Source organism: Simochromis diagramma, unplaced genomic scaffold (genome assembly GCF_900408965.1).
Source record: "Simochromis diagramma unplaced genomic scaffold, fSimDia1.1 OVJJ01000683.1, whole genome shotgun sequence".
Classification (NCBI taxonomy): Eukaryota; Metazoa; Chordata; class Actinopteri; order Cichliformes; family Cichlidae; genus Simochromis; species Simochromis diagramma.
This window is the reverse complement of record NW_024387158.1, coordinates 1,440,587-1,465,934: the sequence shown is the minus strand read 5'-3', so window position 1 is coordinate 1,465,934 and position 25,348 is coordinate 1,440,587. Positions and strand designations below refer to the sequence as shown.

General features: G+C 42.1%; 1 protein-coding gene across 5 annotated transcripts in view; it reads left to right on the top strand.

Moving 5' to 3' along the window:
- The window catches only part of LOC120744384 (unconventional myosin-XVIIIb-like), a 69,053-nt gene extending 55,360 nt beyond the window's left edge, over positions 1-13,693 (top strand). For 3 of the 5 annotated variants that reach the window (XM_040048741.1, XM_040048739.1, XM_040048744.1), the window contains exons 40-44: positions 1,376-1,509; positions 1,603-1,644; positions 8,270-8,422; positions 9,168-10,093; positions 13,522-13,693. In XM_040048741.1, coding sequence (XP_039904675.1) covers positions 1,376-1,509; positions 1,603-1,644; positions 8,270-8,422; positions 9,168-10,071 — 1,233 coding nt within the window. In that variant the 3' untranslated portion in view covers positions 10,072-10,093; positions 13,522-13,693. The remainder of the gene's footprint in view (positions 1-1,375; positions 1,510-1,602; positions 1,645-8,269; positions 8,423-9,167; positions 10,094-13,521) is intronic. The other 2 variants (XM_040048740.1, XM_040048742.1) reach the window with 2 other exon arrangements.
- Positions 13,694-25,348: the final 11,655 nt, after the last annotated feature.

The window sequence follows — 25,348 nt, the reverse complement described above, 5'->3', positions numbered from 1 at the left end:
ACTCAAACTTAAACATAAATATCTCTTAAATCTAACAGACTCAAAATGCTGGGTCATAGACTCAGGACCATGACAGATATAGCCTCCAGGTCTGAAAACTGAAGCCTTCGCAGAAACAAACTCCATAGCAGCTCCACAAAGTCCAGCTGGAAAAACAAAATTGGAGAAAATGATGGCAAAATTGGAGAACTTGGTAGCGACAGTGAACAAGGTATTAAAATTGGAGCTGATGTCTCCATCTCTAAATGCGTGCAAGGCGGACTTAATAAGCGACCCATTCATTGCAAATGAGAGGGACTCATCCAATGCCTCAAACAGAGAGAAAGGAACTAGGAAGACATTAGTTTGTAGTAATGGCACTGGAAATTTCACAATTTCACATTTCATCCTCAGTCACCCATAGGAGAACTCTTGCCACTCAGCGACTCCGAGGAGCAATGACAAGCAAATGGACCCTCAACTATGACGGATGTCACAGCGGAGTCGGTGTCACAGATGACTGAAAAAACTAAAAATGTTAAAGAACTAATAAAAGCTTTACATGGGGGAAAAAGGGAGGGAGGAGCTTTCCTATTTCTACTCTAGTGTGAATGCACAATTGATGAAGATCTGAGCAGCCGAGCAGACTTTAAAGCTGCTACTTACAGTTACACATTCAGTCATGTTCTTGTTCTCACTAACTGCACATTTCTTTGTGACCTCTGAGCTGAGCCAAGAAAATGAGAAGGAGCTCCAGGAATTAAGTTATTTGCACAAAGCAACACATTCACACACACACAGACAGACACAAGAATGCCCTTAAACAACCTACCAACCAGCAATGGAGACTTAGACACAGCCCCATATAAATGGATTTAATCATACACACAACAGCATGCACACAGGCACACACACATGTGCATGTACACAGACAGACACACACACAAACTCTCTCTCTCTCTTCCTCCGACTTCTCCACCACCATACCCAACGTCATCTCTCCCTCACCCTGCTTCCTCTCTCTGACTGTGATTAATCCTCATTGTCTCTTCAAGGTTATGGGGGTGCACACATACACACACTCGTACATGCTTATGTGTTTCTATGACAGCTGTGGCTCCCACACCCGTCTCAAAACCAACAAAGGAAAAAGCCTGAAAGCTTTTGGTTGTGTGTAGGTGCATACATATGTGACAGGATATGAGAGACAGAGAGTCAGTAAGAAAATGATGGAACGATTTAAGAAATCACTTTTTTTCTCTGGATGTCAGCTTGCATATGTAATAATTTGCTAATAAATACTGCTGATGTGTGCTGGGGCACAGCAAACAGGTCTGTTAGAAGATGACCATCTTATTCATCCCTGCATCTGTCATCTTCCTCTTTTTCTGTACAGGAAATGAAGGTTGAAGAGCTCAGCACTGTCAGACAAGCATTACAGGCGGACCTGGAGACGTCCATCCGGCGCATCGTTGATCTTCAGGCTGCCCTAGAGGAAGTAGAATCGAGTGATGACAGCGACACTGAAAGGTAATTTGCCCTCACTGAGGTAGCTCCTCTCAGGTTCAGTGTTGATATTTGTATGTCTGAACTCAACTTTCACCAATCTGCCCTTCAATCCAGTGTTCACACTGCTGTGGAGTCCTTTACTCAAAAGAAAGACCTGTAAGAAACTCTTGGCTGTGTGTGTGGCTGTGTATATGTGTATGACCTAAAAATATCCGAGCTTGAAGTGTTCTTATTATGCATATTGTTGTGATAATAAATAACAGGATAAAAAAGACATAGCCTTCAACTAGCTTTGGCCTTGATTTCCATCATATCCATGCATATCACCAAAGTCAATGCACAATTAAGTCAGCTACACCTTAACCCAAATGATGAAAGTCATTACATAGATGTGTAAATTGGATATTAATTTACTAACGACCATCAGGTCACCAAGGTTAGGGTTGAGTTTTGTTTTAGCTGTTTGTGTGTGTGTGTGTGTGTGTGTGTGTGTGTGTGTGTGTGTGTGTGTGTGTGTGTGTGTGTCTCCATCCATTTTCTGCTGCTTATCTGGATGGTGGGGGGAAGCAGTCTAAGCAGAGAAGCCCAGACTTCCCTCACCCCAGCTACCTTCTCCTGCTCATCTATGGGGACACCAAGAAGTTCCCAAGCCAGCTATGAGATATAATCTCTCTCGTGCAAATTCTGGTTTCCCCCAGGGTCCCCCTACCGGACCTGCTCAGAATAACTCACCTATGAGGCGTCTGTCTTAGTCAGATGCCCAAAATACCTCATCTTTCTCCTTTTGATATGGAGGAGCAGCGGCTCTACTCTGAGTCCCTCTCGTATGACCAAGCTCCTCACCCTCTCTCTAAGGGACAGTCCAGCCACTCTTCGAAGGCTACTTGTGTCTGTGACTTCATTCTTTCGCTCACTACCCAAAGGTCATGACTATAGGTGAGCGTAGGAATGTAAATTAACTCTTTAATTGACAACTTTGCTTTTATGCTCAGCTCTCTCTTCACCCCAACAGATTGGTGCATTTGCATCACTGTGGACTACTCTGCTTCCACAATAGAAGGCACAACTATGGTATTGAGGAGATCCTCCTCACTTTCTGTGTACTTTTCACTGCCTGATTATAGCCTCAGTTGAGGTAAGCAGTGTTCCACCAAAGCTGTAGACGGTGTGTGTGGAATTCCCTTCCTACTCGTGGTGACTCCTTTAGCCTGAAACCTCTCTTCATCTGTGGTGTCCACCATCTGGTTCTGGCATTACCACCAGAATCAGTTGTCAGCTCAGCACCTCTCTTCACCCAAGTGCCCAAGACAGATGGCTGCAGATCTGATGTTACAATTATAAAATCAATCATCAACCTGCAACCTCAGATGCCTTATGTGCTTATAAACACCTTTATGCTCTAACATGATGTTTGTCATTGACAAACTGTGGTTAGTACAGAAGTACAATAACAAAACACAAGTCCCCCAGGGGAACCTTCATTTTATGCGATTTCTTTGTTGTGTCTTGTATATATGCTTCTATGACAACTAATTTTCCCTCTGAGATTACTAAAGTAGGCTAATGATTGCTGTATTTCATAGTCAGTATACATAGCCAGTCTTGTTAATGATCTGGCTGAGGGAGTTGCAATGGGGACAGAGCATCTCCTTGGTGAACCCCTCACTTGATTATGACTTGTGCATTTGGCTTGAAGTTTGCCTCTTGTGTTTTCCTTCACCTCCATTGGATTCCTAAACGAGGCTCTTAGGGTCCTGTTAATATCATACAACATTCCCGAATCCTTGTGCAAGGCATTGAGTCATAGGCTCTGATAGAGGACTCGAGCTCAAGGACCTGTCCCCTAGTTTACAAAAGCTGTGTATTAGCTGTGTATTGAAAGAGACGTGGAAGTAAAGCATGTAAGGAAAAGACAGAGTTTGAACAATTGTACAACTCTCTTAGGCAGCTTTCACTACTTTGTTTAAGATATCTTGAGGAATAGTTTTCCAGACATCTTGAAGGATATTTAAAGTGGTTGTTTGGATTTTGGCTTCCTTTTGTCCATTTTCTGTTGAGATAATCCTACGTTGCTTTAATAATGTTGAGATGTGTGTTCTGGGAAGGCCAATCCATGACTGGAAAATGGACTTCCACCTCTCCCAGTCGGTTAAGCTGCAGTCAGTTCCGATGGAAGGCTTGGACCGAGAGGCAGCTCAGCATCTGCTGGCTCTAAAATGATTTGAACTCTGGCGCTGTACATCACATGTACCCGGCCGATTCGGCCAACGGACCAACTGTTCATTTCTTTGCATCCCGGGATCTCGGGCAGGCCCCTGTCCAAGTCCCAGTTGTCCCACTGTGAGGTACAGGCAATCCAGCAGGCTTATGCCTCAGTAGAAGCTCCTCTCCCCTCAGGTGTGCGGGCCTACTCAACCAGTGAGGGTGGAGGGGTGCCTCCCTCTCTGCCATTTGTGCGGCAGTGACATGGTCCCCAACTGCCACCTTTATGTGGTTTTCCCGCTTGAACATGGCAGCCAGCCCCTCTTTCGCGGAGCAGGTTCTGGGTGCCCATCAGCAGTAGCCGTCATTCTGGGGGGTGGGGGAAGCATTGAAACTGTTTTTCAATTCAAGACAGAGAAACAAAAATAATATCCCTGGCCAAAACTGGGAAGACTTAAAAATAAAGTGCTATTTTAAGTACTTTAAGTACATTTTCAGAATGGTGTTGTCTTTAAATAAAAATAATAAAAAGTCTACATAAAGTGCAGTTTTTCTTGTTAGAAAAATAAGGCAGAAAGATAAAAGGTAATTTGACCAGCTTCACCTTTAAACTCTGAGTAACCTTAGCCAAAATTATTTTGTACATTAGGCTAAAACAATGTGATCATGGAACATTTTAGTGCAAAAAATAACAAACCCATTGGACTCACAATACCTCCATGCTTATTTATTGTCCATCTCTTTCAGCCAGTTACTTAGACAAACTAGCCTGTTCACATTTTCAGAGCTCAAGGCAGCTCTCTTTTTTGTTACTATGTGACCTGCAAGTGATAACAGTCTGTCACATGGGACAGAAGTGGCAGGACTAATCTAATACTTGCGGGCCAGGACAGACAGTTGTGGGTGGGTGCCTGCTCGGCTGGACCACAACTGCAGTTTGCTCGCTGATGGTGGGTTCTGCTCTGTACAAACTCAGGGCCCCTGTTACACAGGGCTTCCTCATCTGAATCAGAATCTGAAGACAATGAAGACAAGAGGAGGCCCTTTGTCTTTACTGGCGCCTTTGTGGTGGCATCTTTACACTGTTCCTGCAACAGGGCCTCAAGGCTGGTCCAAACCTCTTCTCGCTCTCCCCTTGCAAGACACTTTAAATTCTTAAAGCGTGGGTCAAGCTCAAGCACTGTCTTGAGCCACTGATGGTTGAGTGTAGCTACACGTTGGGATAGGTCCTTTGTGAAGGCAGTCACCATGTAGTTTGAGTCATCATCAGAGACCTCCATGGTGTGATGCAGGTGGCAGAAAGAAGTTAAAACAATTGAATATGAGACATATGTCTCACCTCCAAGAAGCTGAGTCACAAACCTGTAGTAGACAGTTCAAGAAAGTATTTTTTAATCTACACAATAACTGTCAACTATAGAGTTTTTTGAATAAACAGTAACAATAAGTTAAAAAATAGTTTTATTTACCTGCATGGCTCAAGGATAGTCACCAGCTTTTGGAGTTTTACCAGCTCTGATGGAGTTAAAATGACTAGCTTGTGCTTTTGTTTGTCTAAAGCAGCAAAAACAACCTCTTGATTCTTTAGTAGATGAAAAAACATATCCAGAATTTAATTCCACCCTGTGGAAGCATGTTGTATGAGTGGTTCTTTCTGTTGCTCAAGTCTTGTTTCCTCCTGGTGTAATTCCTCTGTATCAGCAGGGCTGTGTTTAAAGTGACACACTATCTTGCAACATTTTGCTAATGCATCACTAAAACCACTATCAGCGGGGCTAACAGTGAGGGTTGTTTGCAATATGTGAGCAACACAAGGCATGTGATGGAATGGGAGGTGCTGCAGCCACCATGGTTCGTGCACTGTCTGTCCCAATTGTGGTTACCTTTTGTTGAATTCCCCATTCTTCTGCCAAAGAGAGAAACTACTCAGCGCAGTTTTTGGAATAGTTTCTGATGTTTGTCTTCTGCACAGTCAGGGCAAAAGACTGTAGATTCCATGTCCCATCAGTGACATCAAGAATATGTGCAGTGACTCCGAGATAATTAGAATTACTAACAGAATACAATCCAATCCAGTATAGTTTTATTTATATAGCACATTTTAAAACCCGAAGGCACACCAAAGTGCTTCACAGTAATACGGAGAAACAACATAAGTCAATAACAGAGTACAGATCGGGCACTAGCACAGACAGAATGGAGGCACTAATAGACCGGAAGAGTTAAGTAGAATAGGTATCAAACCTCAATACAGGAGGAAGGTCAGATCGTGAATACAAAATATCTACTAAGAAGATAAAAACAGCAGTAAAATTAATAATAAAATAATAACATTTAATAAAAAGTTTAAAAAGGGTATTAACTAGTCAGGAAAGCCAGGTTAAATAAGTAAGCTTTCAATCTTGATTTAAAGGATTGGATAGAGTCTGTGGCACGAATGGAAGCAGGAAGGCTATTCCAAAGGTTGGGTGCAGCTGAAGCAAAGGCACGATCGCCTCTGGTCTTCAGTCTAAACTTAGGTTGGGCCAGGAGTAATTGACCTGATGATCTTAGTGCATGACAAGGAGTGTACAGATTGAGGGGGAGTCCAGTGATCCCCACTAAGAGCCACAATGTCTGTTTTTTGTAATGCATCTAATTTTTCTTGTTTTTCAGTGTCATAAAGCTGTTGAATTTTACTTGAATAGTCTGTCGCCATGGCAGTTGGAAAGTTGGATCACCTGATGCTAACTGTAGCACATTTTCTAACCCCCTATCTACTACACTGATAGTGGTCTACAGTCCAGAGCAATCCATTTTGTAAGAGAATTTGTAAGTCATTTTTTCAAGTTTGGGCTGCCGACACCTTTTGTTGGTACTCGAACTGGGACTGCTAGTGCTAACAGCTCCCACAGTTTCCATGCTCGCCGCAACATGTTTTGCATTTATATGGTAAGGTTGAGGTGCTTTGGTGGTATGCAAACTCCTTTTTGCACAGTTTGCACAAAATCACACTTTTATCAAGGCTTCCGTTGGGTAGTCTTTTGAAATTAAATTTGCCTCCGATCAGTCCAAGCAGCACGCTTTCTTCAGATTCTTCTATTTTTGTAGGCCGCTCGGAGAAGCATTCTGACAAATTTCCCACGTGTGGGACTAATAAAGGTTATCTTATCTTATCAAACTATCACTGGTTTCACGCCTGCACAGCTTGCTTTACATGTAATCTGTGGGGCGTGGCCCGGCTAGCCGGAGTGTCTTCAAGAAGTATCCATACTTCTATGTATCATACCCCATACATATGGAATATGTAATGGAGTGGAGAGATAGTCTCTCACTCAGAGAACCAAGGTTACAATGTAACCGTACGTTACATTTGGTGAGTATAGTATTGTTATTGAGACTTATAATAGTCAAAAGTATTTAGTTATCCTTCAAGGCGATTGAGATATGAAAGTGTCATGGTGGGCTCATTGGCAGGCAACGGTAGGACTGAAACACAGGACTCCAAAACTGACTTTTTTTTATTTAGCTGAGAAAGCGAACTAAAAATCAAAGTACAAAGAAACATGAAAAGAAACAAAAGATAAACTAGTACTAAGAAACTGGCAACTCACTGGAAACTCACAACTAGACATAACTATGGGAACATGGAAAACACACGAGAAAAACACAGCCAAGGTGGAGAACACCAGAATAAACAGGGCAAAACTGAAGACTTAAATACACACACACAGGATAACCACGGGATGGGAAACAGGTGAGAACACAGCTGGGACTAATCAGACAGAGAGGAATCAAAACTGAATACACTGAACACAGGACAACGGACTATCAAACTAAAACAGGAAGCAAGAGACACATACTAAGATGTGGCCTGACTGAAGACAAGGAACACAGGAGGAGCAAGACGGCGCGTGAAACACGACAGGGGAACAAATTAATAAACACGGAGACAGAACTTAACATGCACGAGAGACATGACAGACTATCCAAGGAACAAGGACACAGGGGAAGCAAAAACAGAACCATGAATAATACTAAATCAAAAAATATAAATAAAAACAAGAAAAAAAAACACTGGGTCACCGACCCAAGACCATGACAAATACCACACAAGAAAGGATCACAACAATACGAACCAAAACCAGGGAGTTAACTTTAGAATATTGCTGAATGTCCAAAACATAAACTTTGGGTCTCTGACTCAGGGCCATGACAGAAGGGTTTTGTACATGACTACTAACATCCAAAATCCACAGGACACTAACTTAACTGATGGTATGCCTTAGAGCATGTTTTTACCATAGACCAATAAGAATTTTTCATTTCCTTTTGTAAGCATGTAAGCAAAAAAACAGTCCTGTGATAAAGTGCGCCATGAAAGTTTGCAGTGTGCCAATCTTATAAGTCATTACTTGCTGCTCCACCCCTGCTGTAATGCTATCTTGGCTTACAGTGGAATCATCAGCTGTTTATGGAGCTGCAGTTGCATATTTCCTTTTTTATTGTGCTTGCATGTTTATAGCAGCTGAAAAGGTAAAGATCTAATTTCATTCAATTTGGTTGTAGCAGATTTCTGAGGTTTGCTTTGGTCCTGCAGTGACTCTGTGTCCAGTGTCGGCTCTGTTGGGGGAGAAGGCATTCACACATGGTCAGGAGTGTCTAGAGGAGGCTCCCGCGGTGGAAGCTCACTTCACAGCAGCCAGGGGGGCCGTCAGTCTGTTGCTGACACCATCAGCACCTACAGCTTACAGTAAGTCTGCTAACACAAGGTACTTCAAGCTGCAATGATAAATCACTTAGCTTGATTTTGATGAGCTAACTAGCTATGATAAGTGTTTCAAGTACTGTGTGACACTACTATTAACTACTGTCTTGATGCATGCTCCATCATTCAAGTAAGTAAATCCCAAAAAGTTGAAGTCACTTGGATGAATGAGGAAATGTTTCTCCCACTGAAGAGTGCTGGTGGTTGTCTGGAGCCTATCCCAGCTGTCTTAAGGCGAGAGGCAGGGTACACCCTGGACATAGACAACCATTCGCACTCTCATTCACACCTATGAGCAATTTAGGGTTTCCAATTAACCTATCCCCACTAACTGCACGTCTTATGAAGTAACATTTCAATCAAAAATATTGTTTCTTACAGTTTTTGGTCAATTACAAAAAGTACCTTTGAAATCTCCTGATTTGTGCTCTACCACAGAAAATATTTGAATTCTTCAGAATCACAAAGATGATGTGTGGACATTCAGCTTAATGCTTTCATGTTGTGCTCAAGAGTTTTTCAAAAAGCAAAAATGTTGAATGGGTCAAATTGATTTGATATAATGCTCAGCCCTGTTTAGGCTGTTTAGTTGGACAGAGAATGTTTTTGATAATAAACACCCAATAGATGAAATGAGACAATATTTAGTTCTAGCCCTAGATGTCTGTGTATGTTAGCCAAACATATGGGCTGGTTTGTGGTTTAAACTGCTTCTTTTATCACTCTCTAGTTCTTGTGTGAATCCTGATGATGAGGGCTCTGAGGCTGGAGGTGTTGCTAGCAGATCTCTTGGTCGAGCCCCATCCTCCACAGCTCTGTCTGAATTGTTGGAAGGACTTCGTAAACGCAGAGCTGGCGGTGATGCAGGAGATGAAACTGGCAGTACTGTCTCTTTGGCGATTTATCAAACAACCGGCGCATCGACTCTCAGACGGAGAGCCTCGGCCCTCTCTCTCAGTCCAGAAGATGTCCAGGAGCCCAGACCTGGTCCCAGCATCCTGAAACCATCCTCCCCACTCCTGCCACGTTCTACCAAAACTCTCTCTGCAGCTGGAGGCAAAGTCTCTCGCTTTAACTCATGTGATTCTCTCTCATCGCTTCCCTCATTGCCGCACCTCTCCTCACTTGCTGCTCGTCATCATGCTCCTTCCGTCTCCATCCCAGAGGAAGAGAAGTCGCTGCACTCTGTCACAACTCCCATCCAGCGCTCCCCTCTGGCAGCACGGCAGTGCATGGTGGGGAGCCTCATTCCAGAGGACGTAGGTGAAGGATCCCTAGGTTCAGAACCCATGGTCTTCCAAAATCGGCGTCTGCCTTTGGACCGTGACGACGCAGCCTCAGACATCTTGCCTGCAATCAGGAGAGCTCAGTCAACCAGCAGCCTGGCCAGCTCAGTCAGAGGAGGTAGGAGAGCACTAAGCGTCCACTTTGGAGAGCTGCCTCCCTCGAGCCACAGCAGGAAAAGCTCTGAATCGGAGTCCTCTAGCTCAGGTGGATCAGGACGAAGCTCCCAGGGTGGTGGGCCAAGACGCAGGTTTGAGAGGCCGCAGGGTGAGAGATTGGAAGCAGAGGGCAGCGAGGGGGGAGACGTCGCTTCACTCATGAAGAAATACCTGAAAAAGGAGACTGACTGAAGCAGATGTGCGGCAGTCTCAGGTGTGTAGATGGACAGCTACATGTAGGAACTGAGGGAACATTTGAAATAGTAAACAGTAGTTGCATCACATTGTTTTGATATCAGAGCCCTTTTTTTCCACATGCATGTTAGTCAAATCCATCGTAGAAACCTTTTTAAAGCGGTTCTGGTATGCTTATTTGAAATGTCATTTTATTTTCTTATACAGTGGGGCAAAAAAGTATTTAGTCAGCCACCGATTGTGCAAGTTCCCCCACTTAAAATGATGACAGAGGTCAGTAATTTGCACCAGAGGTACACTTCAACTGTGAGAGACAGAATGTGAAAAAAAAAATCCATGAATCCACATGGTAGGATTTATAAAGAATTTATTCGTAAATCAGGGTGGAAAATAAGTATTTGGTCAATAACAAAAATACAACTCAATACTTTGTAACATAACCTTTGTTGGCAATAACAGAGGTCAAACTTTTACTATAGGTCTTTACCAGGTTTGCACACACAGTAGCTGGTATTTTGGCCCATTCCTCCATGCAGATCTTCTCGAGAGCAGTGATGTTTTGGGGCTGTCGTCGAGCAACACGGACTTTCAACTCCCGCCACAGATTTTCTATGGGGTTGAGGTCTGGAGACTGGCTAGGCCACTCCAGGACTTTCAAATGCTTCTTACGGAGCCACTCCTTTGTTGCCCGGGCGGTGTGTTGTGGATCATTGTCATGTTGGAAGACCCAGCCTCGTTTCATCTTCAAAGTTCTCACTGATGGAAGGAGGTTGGCTCAAAACCTCACGATACATGGCCCCATTCATTCTGTCCTTAACACGGATCAGTCGTCCTGTCCCCTTGGCAGAAAAACAGCCCCATAGCATGATGTTTCCACCCCCATGCTTCACAGTAGGTATGGTGTTCTTGGGATGCAACTCAGTATTCTTCTTCCTCCAAACACGACGAGTTGAGTTTATACCAAAAAGTTCTACTTTGGTTTCATCTGACCACATGACATTCTCCCAATCCTCTGCTGTATCATCCATGTGCTCTCTGGCAAACTTCAGACGGGCCTGGACATGCACTGGCTTCAGCAGCGGAACACGTCTGGCACTGCGGGATTTGATTCCCTGCCGTTGTAGTGTGTTACTGATGGTGACCTTTGTTACTTTGGTCCCAGCTCTCTGCAGGTCATTCACCAGGTCCCCCCGTGTGGTTCTGGGATCTTTGCTCACCGTTCTCATGATCATTTTGACCCCACGGGATGAGATCTTGCGTGGAGCCCCAGATCGAGGGAGATTATCAGTGGTCTTGTATGTCTTCCATTTTCTGATGATTGCTCCCACAGTTGATTTTTTCACACCAAGCTGCTTGCCTATTGTAGATTCACTCTTCCCAGTCTGGTGCAGGTCTACAATACTTTTCCTGGTGTCCATCGAAAGCTCTTTGGTCTTGGCCATGGCGGAGTTTGGAGTCTGACTGTTTGAGGCTGTGGACAGGTGTCTTTTATACAGATGATGTGTTCAAACAGGTGCCATTCATACAGGTGACGAGTGGGGGACAGAAAAGCTTCTTACAGAAGACGTTACAGGTCTGTGAGAGCCAGAGATTTTCCTTGTTTGAGGTGACCAAATACTTATTTTCCACCCTGATTTACGAATAAATTCTTTACAAATCCTACCATGTGGATTCATGGATTTTTTTTTCACATTCTGTCTCTCACAGTTGAAGTGTCCTCTGTGCAATTACTGACCTCTGTCATCAGTTAAGGTATGGGGGGGAACTTGCACAATCGGTGGCTGACTAAATACTTTTTTGCCCCACTGTATTTTATTTTCTGAAAGTAGTTTTTTGTGATTCACAGTTCAAAATAATCCTGTTTTTAGTCTCATACTTGGACTTGGTGCAACCCTTCAGTTAAGAAGCTGAGTTAGTTTTTCTTACAGACAGCCGACTGTAAACACCTTACAACCAAAAGATTTGAACAGCAAGCAGGTGGAGCTTCTGAGCAATGCATATGTAACAAAACCTTACTTTTTAACAACACAGACTGTAAATACAAGATGGACTTGGTCAAAGCAAAGCCTTCTTAACAGTGGTTGGTGCTCATGATCTTGATTTATGGAGCCACAAGTTGCCAAATTTGTATAATAGTGGATGCTGCGTGCATAAACTGTATTGCTACATGCACAAACACAGACAACTTCTAACTTCTTCAACTTCTGCTAATTAAGAAAATGCTACAATGTTTACCAGCAAACCTCAAGACCAATTTTCTTCAAGGAAGGTTTTTAACGAAACAGCAGGTCACATTTTTTATTGAAAATGCACCACTGAGCAATAATAGCGTAACTAGCAGTACATTTTGTGCTGTGTTGTATGTATCAATGTTAGTAAATCAGTTTGTGTGTTTTATTTAAATAGTCTACTGCTATATTTTATGTTTTGAGAGGAACTCCCAGAAATAGATCTAAAGCAGGGTCAGTTACAAACACCTCTTGTCACTGTGCTATCTTTGTAAATACTGTCAATACACGTTTGTGGTGCTGCAATTGGTTAGTAAATCTAGCCCTAAAATGGTAAATGTGGCAACCATTACACCTGCTGACAGCTGCTAAATACCTTTTTAGTAGGTGTCAGTGTGCAACTGTGTCAGGGGCCAAGATGACAAAAATTGTGGCATTGTGAAAGGTTTGAACTAGTACATACATGTTATAGCTGTCTTTACAGCTCTGCTTGGCTTTGGTGAATTGTAATGTGAGGTTCAGCACATTGTACACTTCTGTTTCAGGGAAAGCATAGTAGCAGAACATGGTGACAGCTGTGTGCAGAGTTTAATGTGTTTGACTTGGACTCGGATAAGGTGAACAGAAACATCATCACCAAGTGAACGATGTTGCTGTAAACTGCAGGATTGGACTATACCAACTTCAAATGTGACAAATGTGTCATTATAAAATGACACATGACATTTCTTTTTGCAGATCCAACATTAAGATGCCTCTAGCATTTCTATGCACTTGCATGTAATTGCTGTCTTGAGAAACATGCAGGTTTTTATGAATTTTCATAGAAGTGCCCAAGAATAAAATATGCTCTTAACTTCCAAGGTCATTATCAGGGAACGGGGCCTCCATTATTTCAGATGTGATTTCATACTGGCACCACAGAGGAAAACCTACTAGACATTGTCATTAATTTCATCTTATTGCTCTGAAAATTGTAAAACAGTAACATCATTTTCTTTCAAATGAGAGCTCCCTGTGGGGAGTGGGCGTAGCATGACTCATAAATATCTGAGATTATAGTATTTTTAGTCCCATTTCAACTTCAGAGGTGGTTGATAACTACAGGCCCAGATAGTGTATGTGTTACATGTTACTCTTTGTTTCACATCATCTTTGCTATTCTGACCATCTTGTCTTTGATTTTTTTTCTATTGTCCTGTCATCCATCCACATCCAGCAGAGACCTTTGGAGATGGCGAGTGTTCCTCCCACGGCAACACAGAAGCTTTTTGACTCTTCATATGGAAATTCACAAGTAACCAAAAATACATTTGTTCAATTTTTGATCACTCAGTCTGTATTTAAAGTAAGCAGTTTATATATGAATAAAGACAATGAAATGAACAGTTTGCTTTGTGACTTTACTCTTTGTGAGTCATTTCTCCAAGAGATTCCTTTTTTAAAATTATTAAATTCTATTGTTTTGGTCTTGTGTTGAAAAATTCTATCACAGATGTGGACGTGGTACTTTGAAAATCTTTCAAAAAAAAAGGAGAATTTGGTGCTGCACAACAAGTTGCAGTGGAATTGTAATTTCACTGTGGTGTGGTCCAGAACCACTGAAACCAAAACAAGTGTTGTATTGGGAAGACAATTGACCTTCTGACACACGCTACCTTTTAAGTCCATGCTTGGTATTAACCCTGTGCTCTGCTTTTTTTCTTCACTCAGTGTAAAGCAATGCAGCATGTTTCCTGTCACTCCACTCTTAGATTGCAAAGTGTTTTCTTCCTGTTTGTACTTTCTTGCTCCCACCTCAGACACATATAACCAGTATGATGCTGTGTGTAGTGGTAGCTTTTCGTTTACTTGGATTTGATGCTGTGTGAATACCATAGACCCTATATAAAAATTGCGATAACCCCCTTGACAATGCCCATTGCTTTCTTGGGTGGAGTGTTATTGATTAATTCTTGCAAGGATAAAGTTTTGTATTTTTTCATCAAAACAGATGAGTTATAAAAAATGCATTTGTTCAGAGACGCACCGTGTTGGCTCTGAATTTTCATGATGACTCATATAATAGGCACACAATTTTATTCAAGTTTTTCTTTATTGAAACATTGAATAGTTATTTTACTAATAACCATACCACCTGCCATTGTTCTTGCTAGTCTTTTTGCAAACACTATTAAGCTTTGTAAATAAATATATAAACTTATTAGACTAAAGGCTTAAAGGAAATTGTGCAAGAAATACTTGAGGTGCCACAACAGACAGGCATTGATGTGCGATGTGTCCCTGTGATTTCCAGGTCCAGGGCAGGAAAAAAGAGTGATGGCATAATTAAAGGTAATCTGCTGCTCAGCTGCTAAACTTAAACGGCATCGTTATTGACAGTTGAGACTCCCAAACTTAACACCTTGGCATGATCTGAAACTCAGAAACATGGTAACTTGGACATACTAGGGAACATTAAGGCACAAGGAGCGTGCATACAAAGCCAGATGACACACGTGACGGAAAAGAGAAGATGAGACTAAATACACATATGAGAGAGGAACAAGTGGACGAGGGAACAATTGATATGGAGAGAAGCAAACTATATGATGCACATGAAACAAGGTGCTGTGAAAATAAATCAGGAAACACTAAGGGAACTAAACCAAAACCACAGAGATAAGCGCAATAATCAGAAAACACATAAATGTAAGAAAACTAAACTAGGAAACATAATTCACTCTAGGAATATAATTACCAAGATTAAAATTAGAGTTAAAGAGCAAATCATGAGTTAGATAGATTTACCTGCAACAACTTAATGTTTCATAAGATAATATTTCATATCAGACAAATTAGCTACTTATCGTCACATTCTAGGTGAAATGCTGAAACAACAGAAAAGTTCACTGACTTTATAAACTCAACTGATTAGATTTGGCAGAACAAAGTACACACATGAGAACACTCTTAGTTTCTCTTTTGACTCTTGATACTCTGGAAAAGCAGTTCAAATCTGGGCCATTGGTGACTTTAAAATGCTGCTGACGTAGCAGTTTATGAACTATAATTGATTTATGAAATCAATATATAACGCATATTATATATTAATATGCGTTATATATTAATATATAATATATAACGCATACATATTATGCTACATAGGTTATATAGAATATATAGGTTTATAGATCTATTTATCCAGATCTATAATGATCTGGATTATAGATCATCTATAATCCAGTTTTGAGATCCCTTCCCAGACGCCTTAACGCCCACTCACATCCTGGGCAATCTGACCTCAGGAAATCACATGATAGGGTGGGGCTAGGTTTCACAATGAGCTCACCCAAAACCTTGGCTGATTGTGATCTACACCCGTTTTCACACCTTGGCTCGTGTGATTAGGTAGAGGATCAATAGGCGGTCCATGTCCCTCTTGGGGGGATACTCCCACAGGTCTTAAATCTGGGACTCTCCACCATGTGACGCTAGAACTGAAGAAGCTTCTTGGATGAGAGGTGAGACGTCTTCAAGCAACTTAAAGTCTTAAGTCTTAAAGACTTAAGTCCATACGCTTTTTTCTTTCCAAGCTCCTTAAACTACAATGACCTGGATGACTGAGAAATATGCTGATGAAATATGCTGATGACTCCTGTCACTGATGTCAGGCCCCTCACAACACCACGGGCCCGCTCTGCAGGAGTTTGTAGAGTGGTGACAGCTCAATACTTGAACTGAATGTGAGCAAAACCAAAGAGATGGCGGTGATCTTCTCCAGTAGGCAGAGGGATCTGGCTGCTTCAGTCACCACCACCATCCATGGGAAGCCAGTGGAGGTAGTTGAGGAGTACAAATACCTGGGAACCATCTTTGACAACCTCCTGAAATTCTCTGCCAACACAGAGAAGATTCTCAGGAGGTGCCACCAACGACTATACCTCCTTAGGAAACTCAACTCCTTTGGAGTCAGCACACCCATCATGATGACTTTTTACTATGCCTTCCTGGAAAGCATCATGACCTTCTCTCTCACCTGCTGGTTCCACTCCCTCAGCCTTCAGAACAAGAACAGACTGCAGCACACTGCATCAGTGTGCTCTAAAATCATTGGACTGCCTGTCAGAACTATGGCACAGGTTTTCAGCCAACAGGCCCTTAGACAGGCAGCCAAAATCATCAGTGACCCCTCTCACATTCTTCACCCCGCATTTCAATGGCTCCCCTCTGGGCTACGCCTCTGCTGCATTTCCTGCAGGACTGAGAGGAGGAGAGCCACCATTGTCCCCAAAGCCACTCTGCTTTTTAACTCCAGCCGATAAGAACATTTCCCACACCCATAAACATAAACTACTATACACTCTTTTTATACTGCCGACACTTTTGCCGACTCACTTTTACTCACTTACAGTTATTTATTCACCTTTGAGTCACTTTAATTTTAAAACTGTGTAATTTTTAAAACTGTGTATATACTGTATATTCTGTGTATTTATTATCTCATTCTTATTGCCTGTTTATGCCCTGTCCTGCTGCTGTGTTGTATGTTAATTGCCACTTGGGGATAAATAAAGTCTTTCTGATTCTGAACCTTCACAGACATGGACCAGAGACACAAAGACACGTATTGAACAAATGCTTATGTTGCCACACCCGTCTTTTCTCTTTACAACCTCCCCAAAGTGTGCAGCTTTGCTTTCATGTCCAGAACATATTGATTCTCTTGTTTTAGCTGGGCTTAGAATTTCTGCCTAGTTTTCGAGTCCAACACCCACTGTGGCTTCCTGCTGAACAACAACTCAACCAGATGGCAGCTTGGCTCACTGGTCTAGGGGTATGATTGTCGCTTTGGGTGTGAGAGGTCCTGGGTTCAAATCCTGGATGAGCCCAATTTTTTCCCCCCAGGTGCTGGATTGGTAGCTGCCCACTGCTTCACTAAGTGGATGGGTTAAATGCAGAGGACTACAAAATCTCCGAAGTGTGGGACTAAGGGATTTAAAGGGAGAAAATCATGTGATGGGCTGGGGCACCTCGCGCAGCAAACAACAGAGGGTGTAACCAGTGATCCCAATTGTGTTCATCCTTGTGAATGAACTTACACATCATGTCTGATTCAGCTGCTCCACCAGCCAGTCAGTCTGAGGGTGGCAGATGCTGGTACGACAAATCTAATGCCCAATAATTCGTACAGCTGTTTAAGTGTGCACGGCATGAACGATGTGCTCTGGTCAGGCATTATCTCTTTTGGGATGCTGACTCACGAGATGACCTGAAACAGCCATAATCCATCAGAACTAATACAGAGTGATATCCACGTGCTCGCCGGTGAAATGGCACAATGAGGTCCATACCAATGCACTAAAACCGGACATCCATTAATGGTAAAAGGCATAAAGGCACTTTTGGAATGGCTGGTTAACCAGCTGACACTCCGGGCAGGACACTCGCCACCGGCGCATATCGGCGCGGATGCCTGGCCAATAAAATTGGGCCATTATTCACTCCAGAGTTGTCATTTCCCATATGCACTGCCATAGGGTTATAAGATAAGATAAACCTTTATTAGTCCCACGTGTGGGAAATGTTTTGGTCACAGCAAAAAGTACAAGTTAAGAGCAGTAAAAAATAGAATAGAAAAAAATACAGTAGAATAAGATAAAATAGAATAATATACTATATGTAATAGAATCAGTACTATACAAATTGAATAAAATACTTTGTTATATTGGGAAAATTGCACTTGGTACCATTGCACATCAGAAGGACAGGGCAAAAGTTACTATTGTGTATTGGATGTGTATGTGTGTCTGTCTGCACGTGTGTGGTCATCTGTAGAGACCATGTTGTAGAGTCTGACAGCAGCAGGGAGGAAAGACATGCAAAATCTCTCTGTCCCACATCCGCAGCCTGCCACTGAAGGAGCTGCTCAGTGCTGTCAGAGTCTCCTGCATGGGGTGGTAGATCTTTTCCAACAGGGATGACAGCCACCATTCTCCTGTCACTCACCACCTCCACTGGGTCCAGAGGGCATCCTAGAACAGAGCTGGCGCTGCAGATCACCCTGTTCAGTCTCCTCCTGTCTCCAGCAAAGATGCTGCCACCCCAGCAGACCACACCGTAAAAAATGGCCGAGGCCACCACAGCGTTATAGTAGGTCTTCAGGAGTGGGCCCTTCACTCTAAGTGACCTGAACCTCCGCAGCAGGTACAGCCTACTCTGCCCTTTCCTGTAGAGGGCATCTGAATTGTGAGTCCAATCCACTTTATTGTTCAGATGAACACCAAGATACCTGTAGCTATCCACAGCATCAATGTCCATACCTTGGATGCTTAGTGGTTGCAGTGGAGGATGTTTGTGTCTGATATATATATGTTGTTGTTATTATTATTATTATTATTATTATTATTATTATTATTATTATTATTATTATTATTATTATTATTGAGTCGCCTGGAAAATCATTTCCTGGCATCTGTAATGATCCACTTGGGATAATAAATCGGTTTGGCATTTTCCTTGGCCTTCAGACAATAATTCTGATTGCTACAGTGTCAAAAGGGACAGGCAAGAAAACCAAAAAAAGATTTACAGAGAATTATCACCAGCTCTGCTCTTCCCGCACTTCTGTTGAACATTTGGTGGTTTAATTGCCTGTAAATATAGTAGTTTGGTTCACTTTGATTTCTCCCATAACTGACAGATTCGAAACTGAAACCGACCGAAAAGGTAATACATAAATGTTGCGCTGACAATGTGTTTCAGCTGCACTTTATTATTTTTGCTGCAGTGTCTGACCACTTACATCAGCTTTTTTGTTCACTATCAGAAGAGTGCTCAGATTCATACACAGTGGCAGTCCGTTATGACTGCTAGGAAATTAGAAAATGAAGAACACACCTGAGTATATTCCCTTATTTCCCATATTATTATTTCCCATATATATATATATATATATATATATATATGGTAAGGGAATGTTTTGGGTGTTGTGGAGCAAATATGAGGGCTCATTGGTTAATCTTATGTTTGCCGCAAAGCCTTGGAGTGGAAGCGCAGTGCTCAGTGTGTAACTTGTCCTGCTCAGTGACCTAAAAGATTGATTTTGTGGACAGCACATACTGTAGTCTGAGTGATGTATGAAGTATGAGCTCCACAAATAATGGGAGCATGATGTTGTTTATCTTTTTCTTTTGTTGTTGGGTCTTGTTGTGTTTTTGTGCTTCTCAGCAGTTATTCTGCTTGTGCTTGTCAGATATGCACTGCTTCTTCAGGACCAAAGTCACCCAAGAAATTAGGGTTATACAGCAAAGATATTGGAATCAGTTATGTGTTGGTAGAGCTTGTACCGCTCTGTTGATACCCATATGGGCTCACAAGTGCTCAGAAATAATTTCAACTTCACTAGTAATTTTGGCGAACAGCTCCAGTGTAGGGTTCATTCAACATTATTCAAACAGGAGCTTTCAGGAGTAAGTCGGAGTTAAAGAGCTTAACAAAAAGCAAACAAACAAAAATCATTTATGTGAACATGATTAGGTACAAGAACTGGACTGAAAATGAGTGAACAAGCAGCCAAATAAAAAAATTAAAAGACCTTCAGAAAGCTTTTCAGAAAGAACTATTGTTGAATTACTTTAAAAGTCTGGCTTGGAAACAAAATATGAAGAAATAATAGGTGGCTCAAGACCTTTGTGCTGTACTAACTGAAATGTTAGAAAGCATTTCTTTACTGTCCTTTTGTTTTTTTCTTACATAGTTAGCAATTTCTAGCTACCAAGCCACCAATACATACTGACTAATTGGTTAAGGAGTTGCAACAGGACACCGACTCTTAATGGCAACCATTTAAAGACAGTAACTAGAGGCATCTTGAAAGATCCAGTTACATCACATCAGAAACCTCTATGTTTAAGAAGCAGATGCTTGTGATGGATGAAGGTGATGCTATCTGGAGATTTCTGCTAGAAATTGCATCTGTGTTGCAGTTATTTCATGTCTTGAATCAAACTGGCAGACACATAAGAGGAGTCATGCACATAAAAGGTATTTTGCTACAGGATAATTGAAACCTGTAAAAACTAAATCTAACAATATTTTTCCTTGTTCAAAATGGGCGTCTAACATGTAGCTTAAATGATGAATCCAAGGCCCCTTACAAAACAGAAGTCTTTGCATTCTTTGTTCCTCCTGGTAACGTGATGAATAAGAATGTAAATTAAACATTAAACAAAAAGTTTAATAATCTTTGACAGTGATCTTCATGATTGTTCTTTGGTTGATGGCAAATATGCTGAACTGTGTCACATTCCTCTTTGTAGTATTTTCAGAATTTCAGACAAGTTTGCTTCCTAACAAAAAACATATTGGTCTTTTCTTTGTCATTGATGGTTATTTCCCATTGTTGATCATTGCCTGCAAATCCTGTCTCCTCCTACTTTGGAAGCACAGAGCAGATTGTCACTGCAGAGGCTTACCCCCCACCACACCAACCCTTCAACCCAATCCCTTCAAATTTATCTGTGAAGAAAACACATAACAGCAGCATGAGAAGCAGAAGGGATCTCAGGAACGAAGAGAGATAAAAGAGATGAGATTGGGGCTAAAATGGAAAAGGAAGCAGGGATTATAGACAGAGAGAGATGGAATGAGAACGGATGACACAGCAAGCAGGCTGTCAGGGGGGACTAGCTTTCACAGGAATAATGTTATCTCTTCTTCTTTAGAGTTTGTTGTCTAATCATTTATTGTTTGCTTATCAGAGATGGAGCAGACAGTGCTCTGCCATGCTTGCACACAGCCCTACCTGCTTCAGCACACAAAAGCAAAAAGATCCAGGAGTTTATTATTGTGGACACTTATCCTATTGAGAGACTTGGGATAATAAACATGACAGAACATTATCCAAGGGTTAACACTACATACTGACATTATGGTGATGGTTTTCTGAGCACATTCTGTGGAGAGGAACTTCAAGCAACATTACAGTAAAAGTTGGATTTACTGTAACAATAAAAACATCAAGACGTTAAGTCAGATACAGCAGGAATGCAGGTACTGGTGGATGAGGATTGAAAACAGGTTTGCAAATGCACAGCAACTTTGGGCTGGCTACAGCAGCTTAAATAGCATAGCCTACACAAGAAAGACAATTACATGTGTAGGAGGGTAAAAGGAGTTAACCTGGTGTGCCAGACTGTAACTGAGCCTGACTCTGTGGCCTGCTAGTACACCCTGTTGTAAAAGATTTGGACCTACCACATCTGATCCACTGCATGCAGAGAAAAGGGACCCTGAGCAAACTGCTATCCAACATGGACAATGACCAACACCCACTGCAACCCAGTTCAGTGGCAGACTCTTGTCACTGACATGCTCTTTGGACAGGCTAAGGAAGTCATTTGTTCTGCAACACTTAGATGCAGGGTAAGGAGAACTGGTGTGTATAACTATGAACCTTCACAACTTTGCTCATACACACTCCAAGGACTGTTTTTTGATGGTCATAAAGGTGTGGTGGTTAGATTGTCACTGAACTACATTTACTTACTTCATTGCTCCACAGCTATTTATTATATTGTGGTTAGGAGGCTAAACTAATACTTGCACAGCTATTGCAACATATATTCCTATATCTTTTTTGTAGCTTGGTGTAGCCAGATAGATAGATAGATAGATAGATAGATAGATAGATAGATAGATAGATAGATAGATAGATAGATAGATAGATAGATAGATAGATAGATAGATAGATAGATTGATTTCTGTTTTCCTCAATCAGTGGTGACTAGTGACTGAAGAAGTCACTTGGATGAGTGACGAAATGTTTGTCCCACTGAAAACGCTACGTCCCGATGAACATAATCAACTTTTGGAGATTTACTTACCTGGATGATTGAGCATGCATCAAGACGTTTTAACCCACTTTGGAAAGAACTGCCTAAAGCACGTACGTCAGTATGAGCAAACAGCACGTAAGATTACAGGAACCACCTGAGATTCAGCCTCAGATGCCGACAAAACAGGATTACTCCTAAAAGTCTGCAAATGAGCTCTTCAGTTAAAGGCTTCCGGGCAACAAAAATCCTCCAGAAGGCACAGCACCAGCTGCTTAATGAATGGGTGAGGCAAACAAATTTTACCATCAACATGCTAAAATCTCAAGAGGAGCGGATCCAACAGAGACTTACGATTCTTCTAGATGAGAATTCTCTTAAAAAGGTGTTTGACTTCACTGAGAAGGCTCATCTAGCACAGCACAAGAAGTCTAAGACAAAACAACAAAATAAGTTTGACTTACTTGTTGTACGTTGGAAACCACAGCAAAATACGGAGAGTGTCCTAAGTGGCCAGAAGAGAGAAGGATGCGACACCGAGGATGTGGACAAGTGGTTGAAGAATTTGTCTGACAGACAGCTCAGCCAAACATAGAAAAACATCCTTGCTAAAGGGTTGGATATTGCTGTCACACCGAGACAAACCCCACTAGTGGAACTGATCACAGCCACAGAAACAGCAATTTGAAATACAACAATATTGCAGAAGTGGAAGCAGAGCAACTACAGACGAAAGTTTCGGCCTGTCTCAGCAATGCAAAGCCCCTAGCAGATACTAACCCCCACTTGCTCTATGTATGAATATATGAGTATGAGTGTATGTTAGTTAAAATCACTGACAAGGCATACAGTGCTTGTGTGAATGGGTGTGTATGGGTGAATGCGGTATAGAGCGCTTTGAGTACTCCAGGAGATTAGAAAAGCTATAGATATAAGATAGATATAGATATAAGAATCAGTCCATTTACCATCTACAGGAACAGGATAGATAGATTGTCTAAAGCAGTTAGAACAAGACAAGGCTATCGACCAGAACCGTAGGCTATACCCAGGTGATTCTACACCAAGTTTGTATGGTTTACTGAAGATACATAAACAGGGTGCATCTTTAAGACCGATTGTGTGTATGATCACCTCAGTCACCTATAACATCTCAAAGTTCTGGCTTCGATCCTCAACACGCTGGTAGGCAGCTCTGAACACCACATCCAGAACATGTTGGATTTTGTTGAGAAGGTGAGAGATGTCATGATGGAGGCATATAAAACCATGGTCTTGTACGATGTTACATCTCTCTTCACTTGCATCCCAGTCACGGAAACGTTGGAGGTGGTTCGCCCAGTTTCACCCATCGTGGCCAATTTGTATATGGAAGAAGTGGAAAAGAGCGCTTTGCTATCCTACCCTGTAACACCACCAAGTTATTGGTTCAGGTATGTGGATGACACCTGGGTGAAAATCAAAGCCGGAATTCACGGATCACATTAACTCGGTGGACTGACACATCAAATTCACCAGGGAGGATATGAAAAGTGGCAGGTTAGCCTTCTTAGACTGTGAGATTTCCATCAGTAATGGGGGACATCTAAAAGCTGATGTGTACCGGAAACCTACGCATACGGATCAGTATTTCAGGTTTGACTCTCATCATCCACTGGAGCAGAAACTGGGTTTTATTAGGACGCTACAACACAGAGCGAACACCATCCCCACAGACACAGTGGCCAGGGAAGCAGAACAACATCACATCAAGAAGGCCCTGAGTAAATGTGGTTATCCCAGCTGGACTTTTGTCAAAGCTGGGATGGCGCCAAAAGAAAGCTCTAGCTGATCCAGGAGAGAAGGACAACCTGCCTAAGCAAAAACCTGTAGTGATCCCATATGTGTCAGGAGTATTGGAACAGTTGAGACGCATTTTTTTCACCGTGTCTCTGTGGCTTTCAAACCTCAAAATACACTGCACCAAAAATTGGTCCACCCCAAGAATCGGGTCCCCCAACACAAACAGAGTAACATAGTGTACGCTGTTAAGTGCCAGGAGGATTGCCAGGATTTATACATCGGGGAAACCAAACAACCTCTGGCTAAGCAGATGGCACAACACAGAAGAGCTACCTTGCCAGGCCAGGACTCCGCAGTCTATTTACATCTACAGGCCAGTGGACACTCGTTCAATGATGAGGATGTACACATCCTGGACAGGGAGGAACGGTGGTTTGAGTGCGGAGTCAAGGAGGCCATTTATGTGAAAAGGGAAAGACCATCTCTGAATCGAGAAGGGGGCCTAAGGGTACATCTTTCGCCATCTTACAATGCTGTGATTGCAGACATTCCCCAACTCTCTGTGAATGGTACTCATGGCCATTGATCTGTGGGCCTTGATCAGTGGTTGTTGATCAATGGTCATGAGAATTTGCATAATTATGATTAAGGAACTGACCTCCCAGCCCTTTCTTCCTTCAGTGGGCTGGTTTCAGTCATTATGCAAATGTACTGTTTATAAGATCGGGGAAACCTGCAGTCAGCTGAGACTAAAGAAGTCACTTGGATGAGTGATGAAACGTTTCTCCCACTGAAAACACTACGTCCAGATGAACAGAATCAACTTTTGGATATGACTAGCTGTCATTTTTGCAATGCCATTTTGCAACGCTTACAGCTTATCGACTTCAAGGCATGCAATTGTAAGTTAAAGGCTAAAGATCCAGCTATAGCACGCTAACCGAAGCCTGTAGAGTCTCAGATGTAGCTGTTGGTTTTTTTCTGTGTTGTACAACATGACTTAGGGGTTACTTTGCTGGAATATTCATCCCCTGGAAGATTGTGGCATTATGCTAACACACACCTGATTGCTTTGGTCCTCCAAACTGCTAAAACTTCAGCTTTTATAGAGGTTTTCATGTTTGCTGATGGCCAGTTAACCAAGTGCATTTGATTAATAGCAGGTATATAACAGCACGTATGTAACAATCATTTCAATTTCAAGCAGTACATCATTTTACCAGACATTGTGGACACTGTTTTCATCTTAAACCTGCCCCTGAAGACCTGATGCAGAATTGTTGTGTCAACTCAGAACTGTGACACATAATAATCAAGTGGGGAGTTTCATGAAGCTTGCTTTTATTGAAAAGCAAGTATGTGCAAGTACTCTCACAAGTATTTCTCAAGTAATCATCTCACTGGAGCTGGGTTGTACAAATAGTTCACTATCAATAACACATGAACTAT